This window comes from Crocuta crocuta, unplaced genomic scaffold, assembly GCF_008692635.1.
Source record: "Crocuta crocuta isolate KB4526 unplaced genomic scaffold, BGI_CrCroc_1.0 scaffold425, whole genome shotgun sequence".
NCBI lineage: Eukaryota > Metazoa > Chordata > Mammalia > Carnivora > Hyaenidae > Crocuta > Crocuta crocuta.
Genome location: NW_027531909.1, coordinates 1096565 through 1117122, shown reverse-complemented (window position 1 = coordinate 1117122; position 20558 = coordinate 1096565). Strand labels below are relative to the sequence as shown.

Sequence of the window (20558 nt, the reverse complement as noted above, 5' to 3'; positions counted from 1 at the left end):
TGCTAGTGACTGACTTAATCTGTATTTACCCATCATTTATAAAACGAAAATACTCAGAAAGAGACTCATCATGGGAAACATATGGACATTTTAAACACAATGAGATGTTAGGATTACTAAAGTTAGAAACCTAACCATTTTTTGCTGACCTCTCAAGTCCTACTTAGTACGAACATCACTCCTCTCTTTCCGTGTATACGGTTTACTCCCTAGTAGATGTACACTCCTTACGGCAGTGACTGACTTTTTCCATTTCCAAAGCCTAGACCATAGAGCCCAGTTCCTCAAATGCCAAATATTTAATAAGCAATTGAGCTTAAAAACCCATTTACTTGCCAAGGCTCAAGGTCTTCTTCATTTCAATCACATCTAATTTCTTGCCCTTATAAATCATAGAAGGTTCTTCTATTCCTCCTTGTCTTTGTATATTCTATTTCTTAGACTTCAATACAAAGCAACATTTTTTTTTAAAAAATTCTACAAGAACCTAGTCTTATAGCACCAACTAAATAAGGTTTCTTTTAATTCCTCCTAGAATGCTGGTCACTTCCACACTATACTATCATAGCCCTTTGATTTAGTGTATTCACCCATCAACTGTTATTATATTTGGCACAAAAACAGACACTCAGAATAATGGAACAGAACAGACCCAGAAATGGACCTACAAACATATGGTTAACTAATCTTTGACAAAGCAGGAAAGAGTATCCAATGGAATAAAAGACAGTCTCTTCAGCAAATAGTTCTGGGAAAACTAGACAGTGACACATGCGAAAAAATGAACCTGGACCGCTTTCTTACAGTATACACAAAAATAAACTGAAAATGGATGAAAGACCTAAACGTAACACAGGAAGCCATCAAAATCCTAGAGGAGAAAGCAGGCAAAAACCTCTTTGACTTCAGCCGCAGCAACTTCTTACTAAACACGTCTCCAGAGGCAAGGGAAACCAAAGCAAAAATGAACCTCATCAAAATAAAAAGCTTCTGCACAGCAAAGGAAACAATCAGCAAAACTAAAAGGCACTAAAAGGCAACCAACAGAGGATCCTCACCAACAGAAAGATGTTTACAAATGACATATCAGATAAAGGGTTAATATCCAAAATCTACGAAGAACTTATCAAACTCAACACCCAAAAAAACAAATAATCCAGTGAAGAAATGGGCCAAAGACATGAATAAACACTTCTCCAAAGAAGACATCTGATGGCTAACAGACACATGAGAAGATGCTCAACATCACTCATCATCAGGGAAACACAAATTAAAACCACAATGAGATACCACCTCACACCTGTCAGAATGACTAACATTAACAACTCAGGCAACAACAGATGTTGGCAAGGATGCGGAGAAAGAGGATCTCTCTTGCACTGCTGGTGGGAATGCAAACTGGCGCAGCAACTCTGGAAAACAGTATGGAAGGTCCTCAAAAAATTAAAAACAGAACTACCCTACGACCCAGCAACTGAACTACTAGGTATTTATCCAAGAGATATGAGTGTGCTCTTTCAAAGGTGCACATGCAACCCGATGTTTATAGAGTGCTATTAACAATAGCCAAAGTGTGTAAAGAGGCCAAATGTCCATCGACGGATGAATGGATACAGAAGATGTGGTATATAGATACAATGGAGTATTACTTGGCAATCAAAAAGAATGGAATCTTGCCATTTACAACTACATGGATGGAACTCGAGGGTATTATGCTAAACAAAATTAGTCAGGGAGAGACAAATACCATATGAACAGATGAACATGATGGAAGTGAAGCAAAATAATATAAAAACAAGGAGGAGGACAAAACATATGAGACTCTTAAGTACAGAGAACAAACTGAAGGTTGCTGGAGGGACTGCGGGAGGGATGGGCTAAATGGGCAAGAGGCATTAAGGAAGACATTTGTCGGGATGAGCACTGGGTATTATAGGTAGGGGATGAATCACTGGACTCTACTCCTGAAATCATCATTGCACTATATGCTAAAAAACTTGGATGTAAATTAAAAATAAATTAACATTTTAAAAAATGTTATTATAATTATTGTTGCTTATGTTTACTACCTCTTTCGTGAACCTTTGAGCTTTTGGAAGGCAAGGACCAGGGCGCCTGGGTGGCTCAATGGGTTAAGCATGATTTCACCTCAAGTCATGATCTCAGAGTTTATGAGTCTGAGCCCCACATCGGGCTCTCTGCTGCCAGCACAGAGCCCACTTCAGATCCTCTGTTTCCCTCTCTCTCTCTCTCAAAAATAAATAAACATTTTTTAAAAAAAAAAAGGAAGGCAAGGACTGACAACATGGTATAATGGGAAAATACACGCTATGGAGCTAAAAATCATAGGTTTAGACATTAGCTTTCATTTAGAAATGACAACGTTGTTCAAGTTACTTGTCTGGCATGTAGCAGGTACTCAACAAACATTTAATGAATGGACGAACCTCTTAATAAGAAATCTCAGATACTTTGGCTGTAAAATGAAAAACAATACCTTCCTGTGAGACATTATACTGAATTGGTATAAATTAATGAGAAAGGTGCCAGGAATACAATAAGTACTTAAAAAGAATACCTAAAATATGTATTAGTGTCTCTAAAGCCTAGTATAGCTTTAATAAATATATCCTGAGTCAATGAATGGATGTACAGGCACTTTGGAAAGCAATTCAGAAAATACACTAATGGAAACATGGTATCTATTTTCAACAAGATTTTATTTTAATGGGAAAAATAATATATGTAAAAACACATATATCTGTAGTAGTAAATAGAAATAAATGTTCTCAAGGGCACCTGGGTGGCTCAGTTGGTTGAGGTCCCGGCTTTAGCTCAGGTCATGATTTTGTGGTTTGTGAGTTCAAGCCCTGCATTGGGCTCTGTGCTGACAGCTCAGAGCCTGGAACCTGCTTGGGATTCTGTGTCTCCCTCTCTCTCTGCTTCTCCCCTGCTCATGCTGTCTCCCCCCACCTCTCAAAATAAATAAACACTTTTTAAAAAAGAAATGTTCTTAGAACAGTATAAAAAACAGTAAAGATAAAGAATCAGGTCTCTGGCAACAGACTCCTACTTCCACAAAAATTCTGAAAGAACAAGATGAATTAAACCCAAGTATTTGTCTAAAATAGATTTTAAATTAGAGATGAAAAAAACCCACATTTCTGACAGAGAAAACAATGTGCACAAAGGAAAAGAAATAGAAAACTCTGGAGGCAGAAAAAAACATCACCAGTGGTTTGATTTTCCTGAAGTGCAGGGGGCGGAAAAGTAGAGCGAGGCCAGATTCTAAAAGACCTGACTAGGGTCTTCCTGCTTAGGTAAAGAGGGGTTGGACTCTATTTTTGGCAAACACAAGACACTGTGGTGACTAGAAAGAGCAAGGACCTAAGAAATGCTTTGGGAATATTATATCCAAACTCTAAGCAGTTAATAGAGAACACGTTATGTAAATACTCATAGGGAGACAGGAAAGGAGGGAGGGAGAAAGGAAGGCCATGAAGAGTGAGAGAGGAGGAGATGGGGAAAAAGAGAGGGGCAGGGAGAGACAAAGAGAGAGCAAGACAGATAGACTGAGACAGATGGACAGAGGTCTCTTTCTACGTGTCTTTAGTTCTGCTTCCCAGTGGATATGGTAACTGAAGGGCTCTCTCTTACTGGGAGGAAACTGGTGGATGGAATGGCCTCAAAGCAGTCTATCTGAGCAACAGAGGAACCTCATTAAGCCTGAAGATAAACCAAAATAAGACACCGGTGTAAAAGAATGTAAATTTGGAAAAGAAAAAAAAAAATGAAGTCCCCCCCTTCCCAAAAGAAAACTGACAGCCATTGGTAAGCAAAGAGAAGAAACCAACACCAAAACCAGTTCATAAATTAACCTGTAATAAAATCTGAATGATTCCAAGTACAAGCAAGACAAAGGTCTATGAGTTCAGTCCTTGAAAACAGAAAATAAATATACACAATATGTCCTTACTTTGGCTTTTAGTCTTAGCTCCTTATCAGTAGCCCAACAGACTTTCTGACAATGTTAAGTGTATGTATCATAATAGTCACCATAGAAAAGACGGTTGGTGAACTCCATACTCTAGAGTCTCGAATTGATTCTTTTTTTTAATCCCCTAAAACAAAAACCCAAATGTGAGAATAAACTGAAGTAAGTACCCTATATTGGTTCAATCATTCATTAACTATTTACTGAATATACGTTAGGTGCTAGGCACTATAGGAGGTATTGTATCCTCAGGAAGGACAAATTAGATTTTATTCACTGTGCAGCATTAAGAATGCTTAGAAGAAGTATTATCTTATAATCCTGCTTTATCACATAATCTAAAGCATTTAAGAGACTATTATTGGGGGAGGTAGTTTATCGAAGTCTGTGAAGGACTCAAACTAAAAGTTCAGAAAGACTTCATGTGAAAATCAATGGGTGCTCTTTAATGGAAAACGAGAAAAGATGAGCATGCGCGGGAATATGGCTATAAAAGTCGAGACATAAATGAATTCGCCACTCTCCATTTCACTCATTTCAGGAAGAGATAATACAGAAAATGTTAAGCAGAATATATAAATCTTCTAGCAAAACACCTTCTGCCAAGTGTTTCGGGTCACTACAATGACAAATACGGAGTAGTTCGTAAAATTATTTTCCTCTCCTAAGACAGATTGATTTTTCCATCATCCTCATTGTATAGATCTTCTTGCGAAATGTGAACTAATGTGTAAAAATTGAATCTTCGTGACAATTGTAGAAGCAAAACACAAATGACAATATGTCCATACTATGGGAGGTTTTGCTCTGCCTTATTAAAGTCTTTGTGACATTTTTTACAACTAAAAACACCAACAGAATGAATTTAAACTTTTCATCTCGAGAATTCTATTACTGTAGAAACACTGTTTTTAACATACTTTTAAAATTTTTGACTATATTCTCCCAGTAAAAACTTGGTATCCTTTATGTTAAAAAGCCTTAAAAATTGAATTGAGGGGCACCTGGGTAGCTCAGTGGGTTATGTGACCAACTTTGGCTCAGGTCATGACCTCACAGTTCGAGCCCTGTGTTTGGGCTCTGTGCTAAAAGCTCAGAGCCTGGAGCCTGCTTCAGATTCTGTGTCTCCATCTCTCTCTGTCCCTCCCCCACTTATGATCTCTCTCTCTCCCTCTTTCCCTCTCTCTCTCTCAAAAAAATAAATATTTTAAAAAATACAGAATTGATAGGATGGATGAAGATATCATGTTCTTAGAACAAAATATGGTAAAGGATTTTTGGCCAAGATTATGAAGAAGATATTCATAATATCTTCTTCCAGAAGTTATTATAAAGCCCATGTCTTTCCAATGTAAAAACAGGTAACGTCTTGAGCTCCAAATGCATACCTCGTATTCAGCTGTATTGACTGTCAGAGAAGGAACCAGAGAAAACAGTTCACTGAGGGTCTTCAAAATGAGAGGTCTCGTGTCACAGCTGAGCTTTGGGGAGAGCGCGTTCCACGTGGAGCGAATACAAACAACCTGGGAAGCAAAGGAAAAAGTCAACGCCCAGAAAAATCCCAACTGAGAGGAGGTCAGTAGTAAAGAGGAGTCACTTTATTATAGGGAAGCTAGAAAAGAACAAGAGCAGTCCCAGAAGTTAAGATTTGGTAAGGTAGCACTCCTCCAAAGAACTTATTTACACCCATGTAATCAACTGTTAAAGATGCAGTGGCCTGAGTCACATGACCGCTTCTTTACTACTGTATTTTGGTTATTCAAGGAAAGAAAACTCATTCGTGCGTGCACATGCATACACACACACACACACACACACACACACACACACACACACAATTAGATTAGCCACATACATTGTTGAAGAATCAGTGCCCGAAACAAAGAAGGGTAAGATAACCCTTAAAATGTTAGAACATTTTTAAAGACAGGTATCCACAGTTTTTATAGTTTTTCAGTCCTACTGAAACTGTATCACCACTCAGAAAATTGAGATGTTAGTTTATATAAGTTAAACACACTCAAATCATCTTGTAAACATTTAAAGGAGTCTGGGGAATAAGTGTATTATTTAAAATAATAATTGGGGGGTTGCCTGGGTGGCTCAGTCGGTTAAGTGTCTGACTCTTGATTTCAGCTCAGGTCATGATCTCCCAGTTTGTGAGTTCAAGCCCCCCATGTCAGTGCAGAACCTGTTTGGGCATCTCCCTCTCTCCTTCACTCTCTCTGCCCCTCCCCTGCTTGCTCGCGCGCTCTCTCTCTCTGTCTGTCTCTCAAATAATAATTGGGGTTCCTAGCTGGCTCAGTCAGTAGAGCAAACAACTCTTGATCACAGGGTCCTAAGTTCAAGCCCCATGCTGGGCACAGAGCCTACTTTAAAATATATATATAAATGGATCGATAGATAGGTAGATAAATTACTTTCAAACTTTGTTTTCAAAGTCTCTTCAGATTTTTTAAGAGACTTTTAAATCATAAAACTACAGCTCTGGGATGCCTGGGGGGCTCAGTCAGTTAAGTGTCTGACTATTGATCTCAGCTCTAGTCTTATCTCAGGGCTGTGAGTTTCAAGCCCTGAGATGGGCTCTGAGCTGGGCGTGAAGTCTCTTTACCATAAACAAACAAACAAATGAATGAACAAACAAACAAACAAAACACCACAACCCAACAAAAATGTTGCTTTTAACTTGATCCAATTTTCTAAATCAAGTGTTTTTTTTTTTTTTTAAATATTTTTATTTATTTCTAGGAGAGAGAGAGAGACAGCGTGAGCAGGGGAGGGTCAGAGAGAGAGGGAGACACAGACTCTGAAATAGGCTCCAGGCTCTGAGCTGGCAGTTAGCACAGAGCCCGACGCGGGGCTCGAACCCACGAACCGCGAGATCATGACCTAAGCGAAAGTTGGACGCTTAACGGACTAAGCCACCCAGGCGCCCCTAAATCAAGTGTTCTTAATTCATTTCAATATCTGGCTTTCTGGATATTCAAATGTCTTCTTAAGTTCAATTCCAAGTACAACAGATGATTTCTTCACTTGCAGATATTTTATTAAAATTTGAAAACTCAGGCAGGAAGAGTGCCAACATAGATCAATTAGATAGAGTTTAACAAGGATTAATCTTTCTCAAATACTCCCATCTCTTCTCTTAAGCTTCAATTAACACACACAATTTATCTCCATCTAGAAACATTAAATTATTTAGGAAAAACTATGTAAGGTAGTAAGTGAAAAGGTGTCAAAGATAAATGAAGAATATATACTTAAGGACACAGATTAAGGAGAGGCATAAAGAGGAGGTGGCAAAAAGAGTATCTCAGAACAACAGGATTTGGTGCATTTGCTCTTATTTTCTTCTTTCCATGAAACAGCAGAAAAAATGGTCTTTGGCTTGGGATCCACTACAAATGGAACCCATTAACATTTACTGAGGGGGCACCTGTGTGGCTCAGTTGGCTGAGCATCAGTTCATGATCTCAAAGTTCATGAGTTCGAGCCCCACACTGGGCTCTGCACTGACCATGCAGAGTCTGCTTGAAATCCTCTCTCTCTGTCCCTCCCCGCTTATGTGTGCACAGGCTCTCTCTCTCTCTCAAAAATAAACAAACACTAAAAAGCAAACAAACAAAACATTTACTAAGGGTGGCACCACATGCCAGGCATGTCAGAAGGCACATTTATACAAAGCTCCAATGCCACAGATCATCAGTATTTGCAATGAAAAGAAACAAACAAACCAAATCTTTAAAAGCTATCAATTCAACATCGAGTATATACCCAGAGAAGTGTAAAGTACTAAGAGGAACAATGGAATACAAAACATAAGCTAACATTTCAAAGAACTGAGCACCTATTGAAAAGGAAGAGAAATGTATGCCATTCTAAATTATCAGGAAACAAAAGGTGTACGATTAGAACTTAAACTGCCTTCAATGGAAAAGTTTCAGGAGGAGCCAGGGAGTAGAGCCTGTTCCGGGGGTAGGGGTCATCAGAGAGAACATCGAGAGCCAGAAAGCCTTGAGATGGGACTTGAGGAAGGAAAGGACAGAAATCAGGAAGACACTCCAGGAGAAAATGGAAAGCATTAAGTCAGAACACAAAACACAAAACCAGTGCACAAAGTACCGGAGGAAAGCCTGGCACATCACAGAGTCCCTAGGATACCAAAGCAGTTTCAATCAGAGTCAAAAAAGAAAAGGAATCCTCCAGGCATTTCTGAGTTGGGGAACAATCAAAATGAAAATGTGAAGGACACGTGAGTGGCTCAGTTGGCTGAATGTCTGACTCTTGATTTCGGCTCAGGACATGATCCCAGGGTCATGGGATCGAGCCCAGGGTCCTGGAATCAAGCCCCACATCACGCTCTGCACTGAACATGGAGCCTGCTAAAGATACTCTCTCCCCCTCCCTTTCCCACCCCACCCCCCACCCCCAGAAAAAGCAGAAATGCTGCTTCTGAAAGATTCTTCTGGTAGTCTCATAGCCAAAGTCAAAGCAATCCCCCAATCAAATGACTTCCTATTTCTCACTGGCCCCCATCACACACAGAGCCTCAAATGTTTCCCAAAAACCTCCAGCTCAGCGTACTCAGTCTGTGCCTTTTCTCCACTTTAAAAGCCTATCTGGTTCCAATGGAGGTTGTTTCAAGAGCCAGTTCAGAGCCCAATTCTGCAATTAAGTTTTCTTACAATTCAAGCCCTCCTTTTATCCCACTCTTTCCTCCACCTTCTAACTCTTAAAACTCTGTACCACCCAATTTAGCATTTAATTACATACTGTCTAGTATTATTCACTATTTTTGTGAATGTAAGTTGTCTCCTCAAGTAGATATTAAGTTCTTTGAAGACAATGATCGTGTCTTTTGACTCTCCTGCCCCACTTACCTCACATGGTAATAAGTATATAAGAGATTATCAGTACTTATCAACTACTCCGGGACCGGAACCTGAGGAATACTAAATTTGAGATGGAGAATAAAAGAATTAAAAGAATTAAAAATTCATGGAGAATGAATTGGGAGGTGACAGGTTTTGCACCTAAAGACCCGAATGAATACAAAGCAACATTACAAAAGGAGGGAAAACTGGATGTAGCAGCACAGTTGTAGGAGATGGGGGTGGAGACGAGGAGTTCCATCTGAGGGATGTTTATTTACTGTGAGTTGGTGGAAAGACCTCCAGAGAGGAATATCCTGCAAGCAAGAGGAAAGAAAAGTACTATAACCCAGATGTGAGGTTGGTCGACAATAGCTTTGTCATTTGAATTATTCCTACAAATCAAAATACCATGAGGAAGTATGGCCACATAGAGGTTCTGAGGCACTTTGCACATCAGCAGAGAAGATGTCTGGCCACCAATTACAGAAGTACAAAAAGGACCTTGCCCTTTCCACGGGTGGTGGGTAGGGAGGAAGGCTACGTCCTCCAGGATTTTCAAGGGTTCACAGAACTTTTTTTTAAAAAAGTCTTCTGCCTAGAAAGTTTGGAAGCGAATGCCTGAAATGGTACTATACATATGAAAAATATTTCAGAGCCCCAGCCATGAATGGTGGCCTTAAACATAAGCAAGGGATACCTGCAGGGAATACTTGTAAATCCTGCTTGCTCCCATACATAATCAGAAACGGGGAAGCCTCTATCTAGTATGGAAGGCTGCCTTCTCTGAGCTTCCCAATGCTGGGCTGTTCTTGACACCACATCTCAGAGATCTTCTGGCCCTTGGATGTAATCTGCCACCACCTTGCTATGTCCAGCTCCTGGAACCCCGTGGATCTGATCCACTACCAATTTGACTTGTACAATCTGTCAAATTACATCAGATTAGTCAGGCTCCAGATCCTGGCGTTTACTGGCTTGTTCTGCCTCTACTATTCATTACCCAATGACTTGTCTGTTTTGAAAAAGCAGATGGACTTCTGGCTCTAGCAATGTGATAGGCCACCCCTGAAATGACTGATAATGAAGGAAATTCTGCTATATACAACTGAGCTGAAAAGGAAAAAAAGGAGGGGGAGGAGGTGGTGTTAATTACCCAGGGCCAGAAACAAGGAGGGAGTTAACTACTCTGAGGTATCCTAAGAAAGTTGTCAGTTTCCATAACCTAATAGCTCATGTTTCAATGTCCACAGGGAAAGAGGAGATATTGCCTTTAGCCTAGACGGCAGGGAGTTGGAACGGAGACCCTCACATGAAACCAGCACCCTTGAAGGGCTGTACCCTAAATGTAACGGCTGGACTGAAAACCACCAAGCTGAGACATTAACATGATAAATGGCAGTGACGTAGGGGCACCTGGCTCACTTCAAGGGATATTCCGATAACATATAACCCAAACGGTTCACACCAAAAAATGAAATAAAATATATGCCTCTAGCAAAGGAGTTCGAAACCTATAATGATACGGTCCAACATTAAAGAACTAACAAAAACAACACACAACAGGGCTAAAAATCCCAAGACCACAAAATGGAAATACAGAAGTACTTGAAAGAATTAAAGATTTCAGACGAGGCATTTAATTACCAGTAAAAGAATATGAGCACGATGGGGGTATCTGAGTGGCTCAGTTGGTTAAGCATCCAACTCGTGATTTCAGCTCAGGTCACGATCTCACGGTTCATGAGTTCGAGCCCTGCATGGGCTCTGTGTGCTGACAGCGTGGAGCCTGCTTGGCATTCCTTCTCTCTCCCTCTCTCACTGCCCCTCCCCTGCTCTCTGTCTCTCAAAATAAGTAATAAACTTAAAAAAGAAAAGAAATATGGCATGTTGGAAAAGAAGAGGCAAGTTTGGAAAAGAACTGATTTCCAGAATGGAGGCACATAATCAACTAAATTTTAACGCAACAGATAAGAAGTTGTCTTAAATACTGACCAGAGAGATCAGAGTTACAAAATATAAAAAGGAATTCAAAATCAGGTAGTATCGAAAGAAGTGGCCTTTCTTATGTTTATCAAGAGTTCCTAAAGGAGTTTAATTTTAGAATGGCCCTTGGAGAAGTGGCTGATTCCAGGAATGGACTAAGGAAAATATAACCTAAGTCTGGAGCACCTTATGATGCCAAAAGTAGGACAGTGTTCAAAAAAAAGGATGTCAACTTGTTGAAGGGGCATAAGAGCCAATTTCAAAGTGCTCCCAATGGCCAAATAAATATCCTTAAGTCCACAGAGGCATAGCTAGGTAAATAAACAAATAAGCAAATAAGAAAGAAGGAACAGCTCTTCCTTAGAGAACAATTCCAATATATGTAGAAGCAGTGAAAGAAAGAAAGAATCACCATTAGACAAACACCACAGGAATAATTGTCACAGGCAAGAGCTGCTGGATGTTAAGACTAGTGGGCACAAGTGTGAGGACAAACAGGACAACTGGAAAGTCTCAAAGTATCTCCTCCAAGAAATGTGTTAATTACAAAAGGAAAAAAAAAAAACAGTAACTGTGATGTGGAAAAACCCAGGGTATATCGCATTAACTGAGGGATTGAGGTTAACATCCTTGAGTGATGAAGGTTAATATCTCCAGTAAGAACACATACCAACACCATGTACTCCTGATATGATACAGTGAGAAACACTATTTCTGGAGTATTCTTGCCAAAAAAATGCATAAGCTCAGTCTAATCATGAGGAAGGATCATATACGTCCAAATCGAAAGACATTTTACAAAATACCTAACCAGGACTCTTCAAAAATGTCAGCATCAGGCATCTGGGTGACTCAGTCAGTTAAGCATCCAACTGTGGATTTCGGCTCAGGTCATGAGATGGAGCACCACGTTGGGCTCTGCGCTGACAGCACAGAGACTGTTTGGGTTTCTCTCTCTCCCTCTCTGCCCCTCCCCCACTCACACACTGTCAAAAATAAATAAACAAAAAAAGTGTCAGCATCAAGAACGTTGAGGAGACTGTGGAATTGGCACAGATTGGATGAGCTAGGTAACATGACATCAAAGCACAACGTGAGATCCTAGAATGGATCCTGGAACAGAAAAAGGACATTAGTGGGAAAATGACGAAGCCTGAATAAAGTCTGTAGTTCAGTTAATAGCATGACAGCAATGTTAACTTCTTAGTTTTGGTAGCTGTGCTATAGCAATGAACGTTAAGATGTTAACATTAGGGAAAGCAGAGTGAAAAAATATATAAGATCTCTCTGCACTGTCTTTCTTTTTTTCTTTGTCTAACAGCTTTCTTGAGAGATAATTCACATATAATTACCAAAAGCATACAATTTGATGGTTTTCAAGATATTCACAAATTTGTGCAACCAGCCTCATAATTTTACATCTTCATCATCCCAAAAGGAGCCTCATAATCATTCATTACTCATTTCCCTCCAGTCTTCCCAAACCTAGACTATCATAAGTCTACTTTCTACCTCCGTAAGTGTGCTTTTTCTAGATCTTTTTTTTATAAAGGGAATCATACAGTATATGGCCTTTCATTATTAGCTTCTTTCAATGAGCATATTGCTTTTAAGGTTCATCCACATCATAGCATGTGTTAGTACCTGTTTTTTAATTGCTAAATATGATTCCATTTTATGTGTAAACCTCTCTGTACTATTTTTTGAAACCTTTATGTAAGTTCGAAAGTTTTTTCTTTCCTTTCCCTCCCTCCCTCCTTCCTTCCTTCCTTCCTTCCTTCCTTCCTTCCTTCCTTCCAAGAGGAGAGTGAGTGAACAGGGGAGGGGAAGAGAAAGAGAGGAAGAGAGAGAATCCCAGCAGTCTCTGTGCTGGCAGAGCCCAGTGTGGGGCTCGATCTCATGAACCGTGAAATCATGACCTGAGAGGAAGTCAAGAGATGGATGTATTAACCTACTGCGCCACCCCGATGCCCCTGAAAGTTATTTCAAAATAAAAGCTTAAAAATAGGAACAGAGAGGGGAAAAAGAACTACTTAAAGAAACCATGGCTAAGAATTCCCAAAGTCAACGAAAGACATTAATTCTCTGAGTCCTCAGCAAGAAAAAGAAAAATAAGTTTACATCCATATACATTATAAGATGGCTATTTAGCACCAAAGGCAAAGAGACAATCTTCAAAGCTAAATGGGAAAACAAGAGAATACCAAAAAATAGAGACTATTAGAGATTATCTAGAAAGGAACAACTTAGAATAACAGCAGACTTCAACATTAACAAGACCAGAGACCATACAATAACATCTTAAAGGTGCTGAGGAAACTATCAGCCTACAATACTGAATCCGCCATTCATTAATAAGGGCACAACTAACAAAAATAGATAAATGAAGTAAAATAGATGGAACACCTAGGTATTATGCACACAGAGCATATGAATATTTACAGACAAATTACTCCCAGCATCTTGCTTAGTTCATCTATGAGTTTTGGAGAATACATCCATTCTAAGTGCTTACATTATGCCTATTTTATTGCCGACTGTGTGTCTCAGGGAGAATGATACTTTTGCCATGTCATTCTTCCATGAGAATCTTAGCAACACTACACAGCACAGATTAAGAAAACCTTGAGGAGTGTGGTCCACTCGAAAGAGCACATAATTGAAGTCAAAAGCCCCATGCTCTCCCATTTGGTAGCTGTGTGACTATGGCAAAGTCATTAATATCCTTCATTCTGTTTCCCCAGCTGCAAAACGGAAATAATACTACCAACACCTGCTCTGTGTACAGTATAAGGTTAACAGTAAAGCCAATGTTGAGAAAATTGTATGTAAGCGTGCTTTGTACACTGTAAAAGATGGTTACTGCTGTCAGAGCTGAAGGAAAAACTAACGATTCCCCAAAGAATCAAAGCGCTTGCTTCTAATTCTTGTGCATTAAGAATGACTTTGTTTCTTCACGGAGGAACAGATAGCTATCTTCTAATTTTACTTCCAAAAGCTATTTCTAGAAATTCTTGGGAACAGTCTACTCCTTTTGTCCTGATGCTTTCTTCCAACGGAGGGAAAGCTTTATACACACACATACACACACAAACACACACACACACACACACACACACACGCAAAACCTTTAGGCAATGAAAACTGCCTTATTTGCCCTTTTCATAATGAAGGTAAAAGAAACTACCTTCACAATTAAAGGACTGAAGTCATCATCGAGCACTGAAGTCCTCTTAAGCTAATTTAGCACACACAATTCATAAAACAGGATGTTTCTGTTACAAAAAAACAATAACAGGGGATAAGAGGGACTTTAAGTAGACACAATCAATGGAGCAGAAACAATGAGAAAAATAACATTCTTTCTTACCCTAATAATATGGGGTTAAAGGTTAGAAGTATAAGAAAATGACTAGCACAGGTTTACTTAAGTAATTTTACAGCCTGTTAATGCCTGAGACTAGTTTATTATCAAGGCAGTGTCATAGAAAATAAGTGAAGTATATACTGACTTGCTTTTTTAAAAAGTCCTTTATAATCTAAAGAGCAGTAATTCTGATGATTGTCTATTACAGTTGCTCAATTTCTGTCCTGTTCATGGCAAATAATGTAGCAACCCGTATCTAAATCCCAAACTGTGGCTCGGCAAGTGTAAAATATTTGTACTTGACGTGGTCAGACTGCCCTCCTATTAACCATCCTTAACCTCCCCAGGCTGTCTCCAAAAGAAGAGATACGGAGACCTTTCAAATTATTCTGTATTTCAGAGAAAGAGTTGGGCGGTCTGGAGTGCAGACCTGTCATTGTAGTATCCGAACAGAAGGGGCTTAGAATTGCATAAGCCACACAACTCACAACAGAGAGGCGTTTATCAAACAGACTGATCTAGACTCTGAGTCATCCAAGGGACTCGCTACTCAATGGCCAGGGGTTTTAGGCTTCTCTTTTATTTCCCCCAGTGAGAAGTCGCAGCTTCCCTGAGATACTGCGCTATAAAGAACAGTCTCTTCCGATGCAAACTCCATTGATTTCTCTGCAGGAACAGAAAGAATGACACAAAGAGCTCCCCGCAGGGACGCTCACTTTTCAATTTTGCTAGATTCTGTCCAGATTAATTATCTATTTCATGTTGGGCATTCTTCTGGCATGAACTAGCAAACGCACAGTAAGAATGTGTCAGAAATATTCTTTGACAACAAAATGATTAGTGCTCTCTTCCTCCCCAAATAAACCAGAGGGAATTTTTTTTAAAGGTCAGTCCCTTCCAGTGTTTGGGAGAAATGGAGGTTAGAGTTNCAAAAAAACTTAAAAAACCAAAAAAAAAAAAAAAAGCCCACCCCAAATTGCTAAAAAGCTGTTCGGCAGATATGAAACTGAAAGCCAAGCAAATTGGAGTATCTTAGCAACAACAAAATAAAATATCACCCATCTAAATTTTATTTATTTATTTATTTATTTATTTATTTATTTATTTATTTATTTTTGAAGGAGAGAGAGAGACAGACAGAGCTTGATCTGGGAGGGGCAGAGAGAAAGGGAGACACGAATCCAAAGCAGGCTCCAGGCTCTGAGCTGTCAGCACAGAGCCCGATGTGGGGCTGGAAGTCAGAAACTGTGAGATCATGATTTGAGCTGAAGTTGGACGCTTAACCAACTGAGCCATCCAGGTGCCCCATCACCCACCTAAATTTTATAAAGGGCTAAAGGAGGAGAATGGGGGGGCGTCTGGTGGCCCAGGTGGTTGAGCATCGACTTTGGCTCTGGTCATGATCTTGGGGTTCATGGGTTTGGGCCCTGCATCGAGTTCTGTGCTAACAGCTCAAAGCCTGCAGACTGACTGGGTTTCTGTGTGTGTCTCTCTCTGCCCCTCCCCCACTCATACTCTGTATCTCTCTCTCAAAAATAAACATAAACATTTAAAAAGTCTTAAAAGAAAAATAAATAAGGGCTAACGGGATTAATAGGAATGTACTGTGTAGAGCTTGAGAAATCGTTTAGTGCCATTTCCCATTGAAAAGTCAACAATGTGCTATGCCTCAAAAATAACTGATGGATTAAACAGTCAATACAGAGGCTCTAAAAACACTTTACAGAACAAGTTTCAAGAGCATAGATGAAACTTTTAGAAATACCTATGGAATTTAGTCCCCTTTACAATGATGGAGTTCCATGAAAACATCTGAGTAACCAATGGTGCCGTTACTGAAACATAACCTAACTACATGTTCACTGAAAATAACTCTTCTGTCTTCCTCCACCCCCTCTATGTACCTGCAGATTTGCAGATAACACAACTAATGAGTTCTTTGTGGATAACAATTGTGAAGATCAGTCTTATGTGCCTGAATTAAACAGATTCATCTACAACTTCCTAATAACAAGGAGGAAACGTACTTGTGACCCCTTTCCAAAGAAACAACCTCTTGTTTAATAAAAACTAAAGGCAGGGGCGCCTGGGTGGCTCAGGTGGCTAAGTGTCCAAGTTCATTTCAAGTCATTATCTCACAGTCCGTGGGTTCAAGCCCTGCATCGGGCTCTGTGTTGACAGCTCAGAGCCAGGAGCCTGCTTTGGATTCTGTGTCTCTCTCTCCCCTCTGCCCATCTCTAGCTCGTGCTCTTTCTCTCAAAAATAAGTAAATATTAAAAAAAAAAAACTTTTTTAAAACAAAAAATTCAAGGCAAAACTTGTAATCTACAAGTATAAGAGACAAAAAGAAAGAGAAAATTTTAGCAGGACTTCTTTGGGAATTATTATTTGTTCTTTAATGCTAAAAAGCCAGTGAATTACAACAAAAATGTTCCCTTGACAAGGTTTAACAAGTGTCAAAGGTTCTTCCTCCCGTACAAATGCAGTATCTAGCAGAGCACAGTGCTTGGCGTATAAAGGCTCTCCCCTCAAAAAATATTTGCTGGATGAATGAATGGTGTGAAGTGGCCGGCTCACCACCAGCTAAAAAAGGGCTGGAGACTTTTTTCGTCAAGGACAAGGGACTTAGTATTTTAGGTTTTGTGGGCCACTCCATCAGTCACAACTACTCAGCTCTGCCCTTGTATCATAACAGCAGTCATTGATTAGAGCATAAATATACTGCAAATATTGCTAATCAGTAAACATTTTAAGAGCAAAATAAAACCAAAACACACCCAAACATCAGAGACGGCATGACTTGTGTGGAAGACAGAGACGGTGGCTTAATTAAGCAATGCTTCCTTAAAAGCAGTATTTTGAATTACCCTTTGTTTGACACCCTGGAGGTCTTACAACTCAGAAAATGACCTAAGAAATATTTACAGTAAGTAGAAACATGCCGTCCTTTTCTACAGCAGAGAGGGGGCCATTATGCAGAGTTGGAGAAGGAGACACAGCATGATTTCAAGCAGCTCAATGCCAGGGAAGATAATACGGTCAAGCTGAAGATCTGGAAATGCCGTCCCTTAAAATTAACCATGTTTATTTCTCTCTTAGAAAATCTTCAGGTCCCTCATGTACTCCGGTCTGTAGACTACAGCTTTAGTGAATTCTGTATTAATTCTGCCAACGGTAGACGTTAATTCCCTGAACCCCAGTTTCCCAGAGCTCATCCACAACACTCCCAGGCCAGCACTAAGGAGTTCAAACACTGAGGTGATAAGTGAGGACTCCACAAGTCTAAGTGAGCTATTAGCATCCTCTTGTTCTCAGAGTCTACTTTGCAGTTGAATGATGGGACTTGGAAAATTCAGGAAAACATCAGTAGGGCAGCAACAGTAAAGGAAGTTTTCAAGACAGCAAACTAAAACAGCTGGGGGAGAGAGAAAATAGACTAATAGACTCTTTTTTCAAAAGAGTCCAGATGCCACAGAAAAGAATATTAAGATGATAAGGAATCACAGGGCACCAAAAAGAAATATCAACAGAGCAGGAGAACCCAGAGAGAAAGGGCCCTGGAGTCCAGGAGAGGAGGGGAAGGTTTGCTTAAAAAGTAAAAAAAAAGGCTTTCTAGGGGTGCCTGGATGGCTCAGTCAGTTGAACATCCTACCTTAGCTGAGGCCGTGATCTCACGGTTTGTGGGTGCAAGCCCTGCATCAGCTCACTGCTGTCTATCTGGACAGAACGGGCTTCGGATCCCCTGTCCCCTCTCATTCTGCCCTTCCCCAGCTTGCACTCTCCCTCTCAAAAAAGAAGAAAAAAGAACTTTCTGTAGCTTTTATACTCAAGAGAAGATATAAGGAAGGACAGAATGAGTCCATTGGCTTTGCCAGTAATAAGTCTTTCTAAAGTTTTCCATCAAATGGAAAAATTAAACTACTTTCTGTTTAAGACTCAATTATTTTAGAAAATTAAATATGTAGAGATTTAGGGGTACCTGGGTGGCTCAGTCAGTTAAGTGTCTGACTTCAGCTCAGGTCATGAGTTCCAGCCCCACATCGGACAGCTGGCAGCTCAGAGCTTGGAGCCTGCTGTGAATTCTGTGTCTCCCTCTCTCCCTGCCACTCCCCCACTCATGCTCTGCCTTTGTCTCTCTCAAAAATAAACATATAAAACTTTTTTTAAAAAAATGTAGAGATGCAATACTACCCCACCCCAACCTCTTTTCAAACATAATTGTTCATTTGCATCAGAAATGTAAGCGCACTACATAATAAAGATTAAGATACAAAAAAAACCATTTATCACAGTGTGGTTTACCATATGAAAATACAACCAAAACAGAAGAGCAAATAATATAAGTAGCCCACAACAGGAAATTTACGATGTTCCAGCCATGTGTTCATTCAATTCCATGTCAGAAGTAGATTACCAACATGACTTGGTGCCCATGATGAACTGCTCGGTGAAGAAGCAGATTAAAAAGAATATATAATACATCCCTTTAACATAGTATGATCTCTTTTTTGTTACATAAATATTACTGAGGTTTACAGGTGATTTTTTAAATCTTTTTCTCAGTTATAACTTATTTACGACAATAATATAATATTCATAATATTCGAGTCATATTCTAAAGGAAATACATATCCATTTTATGCATTTGAGCCTTAATCATTTTTCCATAGTTAAAATTAATATAATTCTTCCATTTCCCTATAACTTACATAAAGATTAAAAAAAAAAAAAGATTTGAGGCTCCTGGATGGCTCAGCAGTTATGCTTGCGACTTCGGCTGAGGTCATGATCTCACAGTTTGGGAGTTCAAGTCCCGCACGGGGCTCTCTGCTCAGCACAGAACCTGCTTTGTATCCCCTGTCTCCCTCTTTCCTCTGCCCGTCCCCTGCCCTCTCTCTTTCAAAAAAAAATAAACTTTTAAAAAAAGATTTATTGGGGCCCCTGGGTGGCTCAGTCAGTTGAGCATCTGACTTTGGCTCAGGTCACGATCTCACAGTTTGTGGGCTCGAGCCCTGCACTGGCTCTGTGCTGACAGCTCAGAGTCTGAAGCCTGCTTCAGATTCTGTGTCTCCCTCTCTCTCTGACCCTGTCCTGCTCATGCTGTCTTTCTCTCTCTCTCTTTCTCTCTCTGTCTCTCTCTCACACACACACACAAATTTTATTTTATTTTATTTTTTTAAAATGTTTTATTTATTTCTAGGAGAGAGAGAGAGACAGTGTGAACAGGGGAGGGTCAGAGAGAGAGGGAGTCACAGACTGAAACAGGCTCCAGGCTCTGAGCTGGCAGTCAGCACAGAGCCTGACGCGGGGCCCGAACCCACGAACCGCGAGATCATGACCTAAGCAAAAGTCGGACGCTTAACCGACTAAGCCACCCAGGCGCCCCTTAAGAAAAGAAACATTAAAAAAATTTTTTTAAAGATTTATTTTCACACGACTCCTAAAATTGGTATATTTTAAATTTTTTTAATGTTTTATTATTTCTGAGAGGGAGAGAGAGAGGCAGTATGAGCAGGGGAGGGTCAGAGAGAGAGGGAGACACAGAATCTGAAGCAGGCTCCAGGCTCTGAGCTAGCTGTCAGCACTGAGCCTGACGCAGGGCTCGAACCCACGAACCGTTGAGATTGTGACCTGAGGCGAAGTCAGATGTTTAGCTGATTGAGCCACCCAGGCACCCCAAAATTGGTGTATTTTTAAAATGATATTTGGCCAAGTGATCAGTCTTTGTTAAAAAGTAACATTCATGTTTCTTCTTTCCACCCATCTAAATTAACATTTTATATTTAATAGTAAACTTATAGCTGCTCTTATTCTATAGGATCAAGCCAAACATCTTCCGCCACACGTGGGAAACCTAATATAATCCCAAAGAGTTTCTTAAACACCCTCACTGCCAGCTATGATTCTGGCTCCTCCTCCCACAAAGCATAGGCCAGGAATTAACACCTATTCCCGCCACATCAACTAAAGATATGGCTGGTGATAACTATACAATCTATAAACACCTGCCAGGAAAATAATACTGCACAGAGCTGGAAAAATTCTGAGCAGATGGACTAAAGAGCTTCCTGTAGGGTCTCAAAGCAAATAATAGCCAGTGGCACCATCGGAGTTTGGCTTTAACACACTATAAGGTGGACGAACCTTGAAAACATTAAGCTGTGTGAAAGAAGCCAGTCACAAAACACCACATATTGTATGACTCCATATATACGAAACAGAAAGCAGGCAAATCTAGAGAGACAGAAAGTAGATTATTGGTTGTATATGACTAAGGGCGGGGGATGGAGGGAGGCACTGTGGGATGATAGCTGTGGGGTACCAAAGATCTTTTTGGGTT

At 40.0% G+C, this 20558-nt stretch overlaps 1 protein-coding gene across 3 annotated transcripts in view; it reads right to left on the bottom strand.

Moving 5' to 3' along the window:
• Positions 1 to 20558, bottom strand: part of FOCAD (focadhesin) — a 377756-nt gene that overhangs the window by 123055 nt on the left and 234143 nt on the right. For all 3 annotated transcript variants that reach the window (XM_077774673.1, XM_077774670.1, XM_077774671.1), the window contains exon 16: positions 5383 to 5517. In XM_077774673.1, the coding sequence (XP_077630799.1) occupies positions 5383 to 5517 (135 nt within the window). The remainder of the gene's footprint in view (positions 1 to 5382; positions 5518 to 20558) is intronic.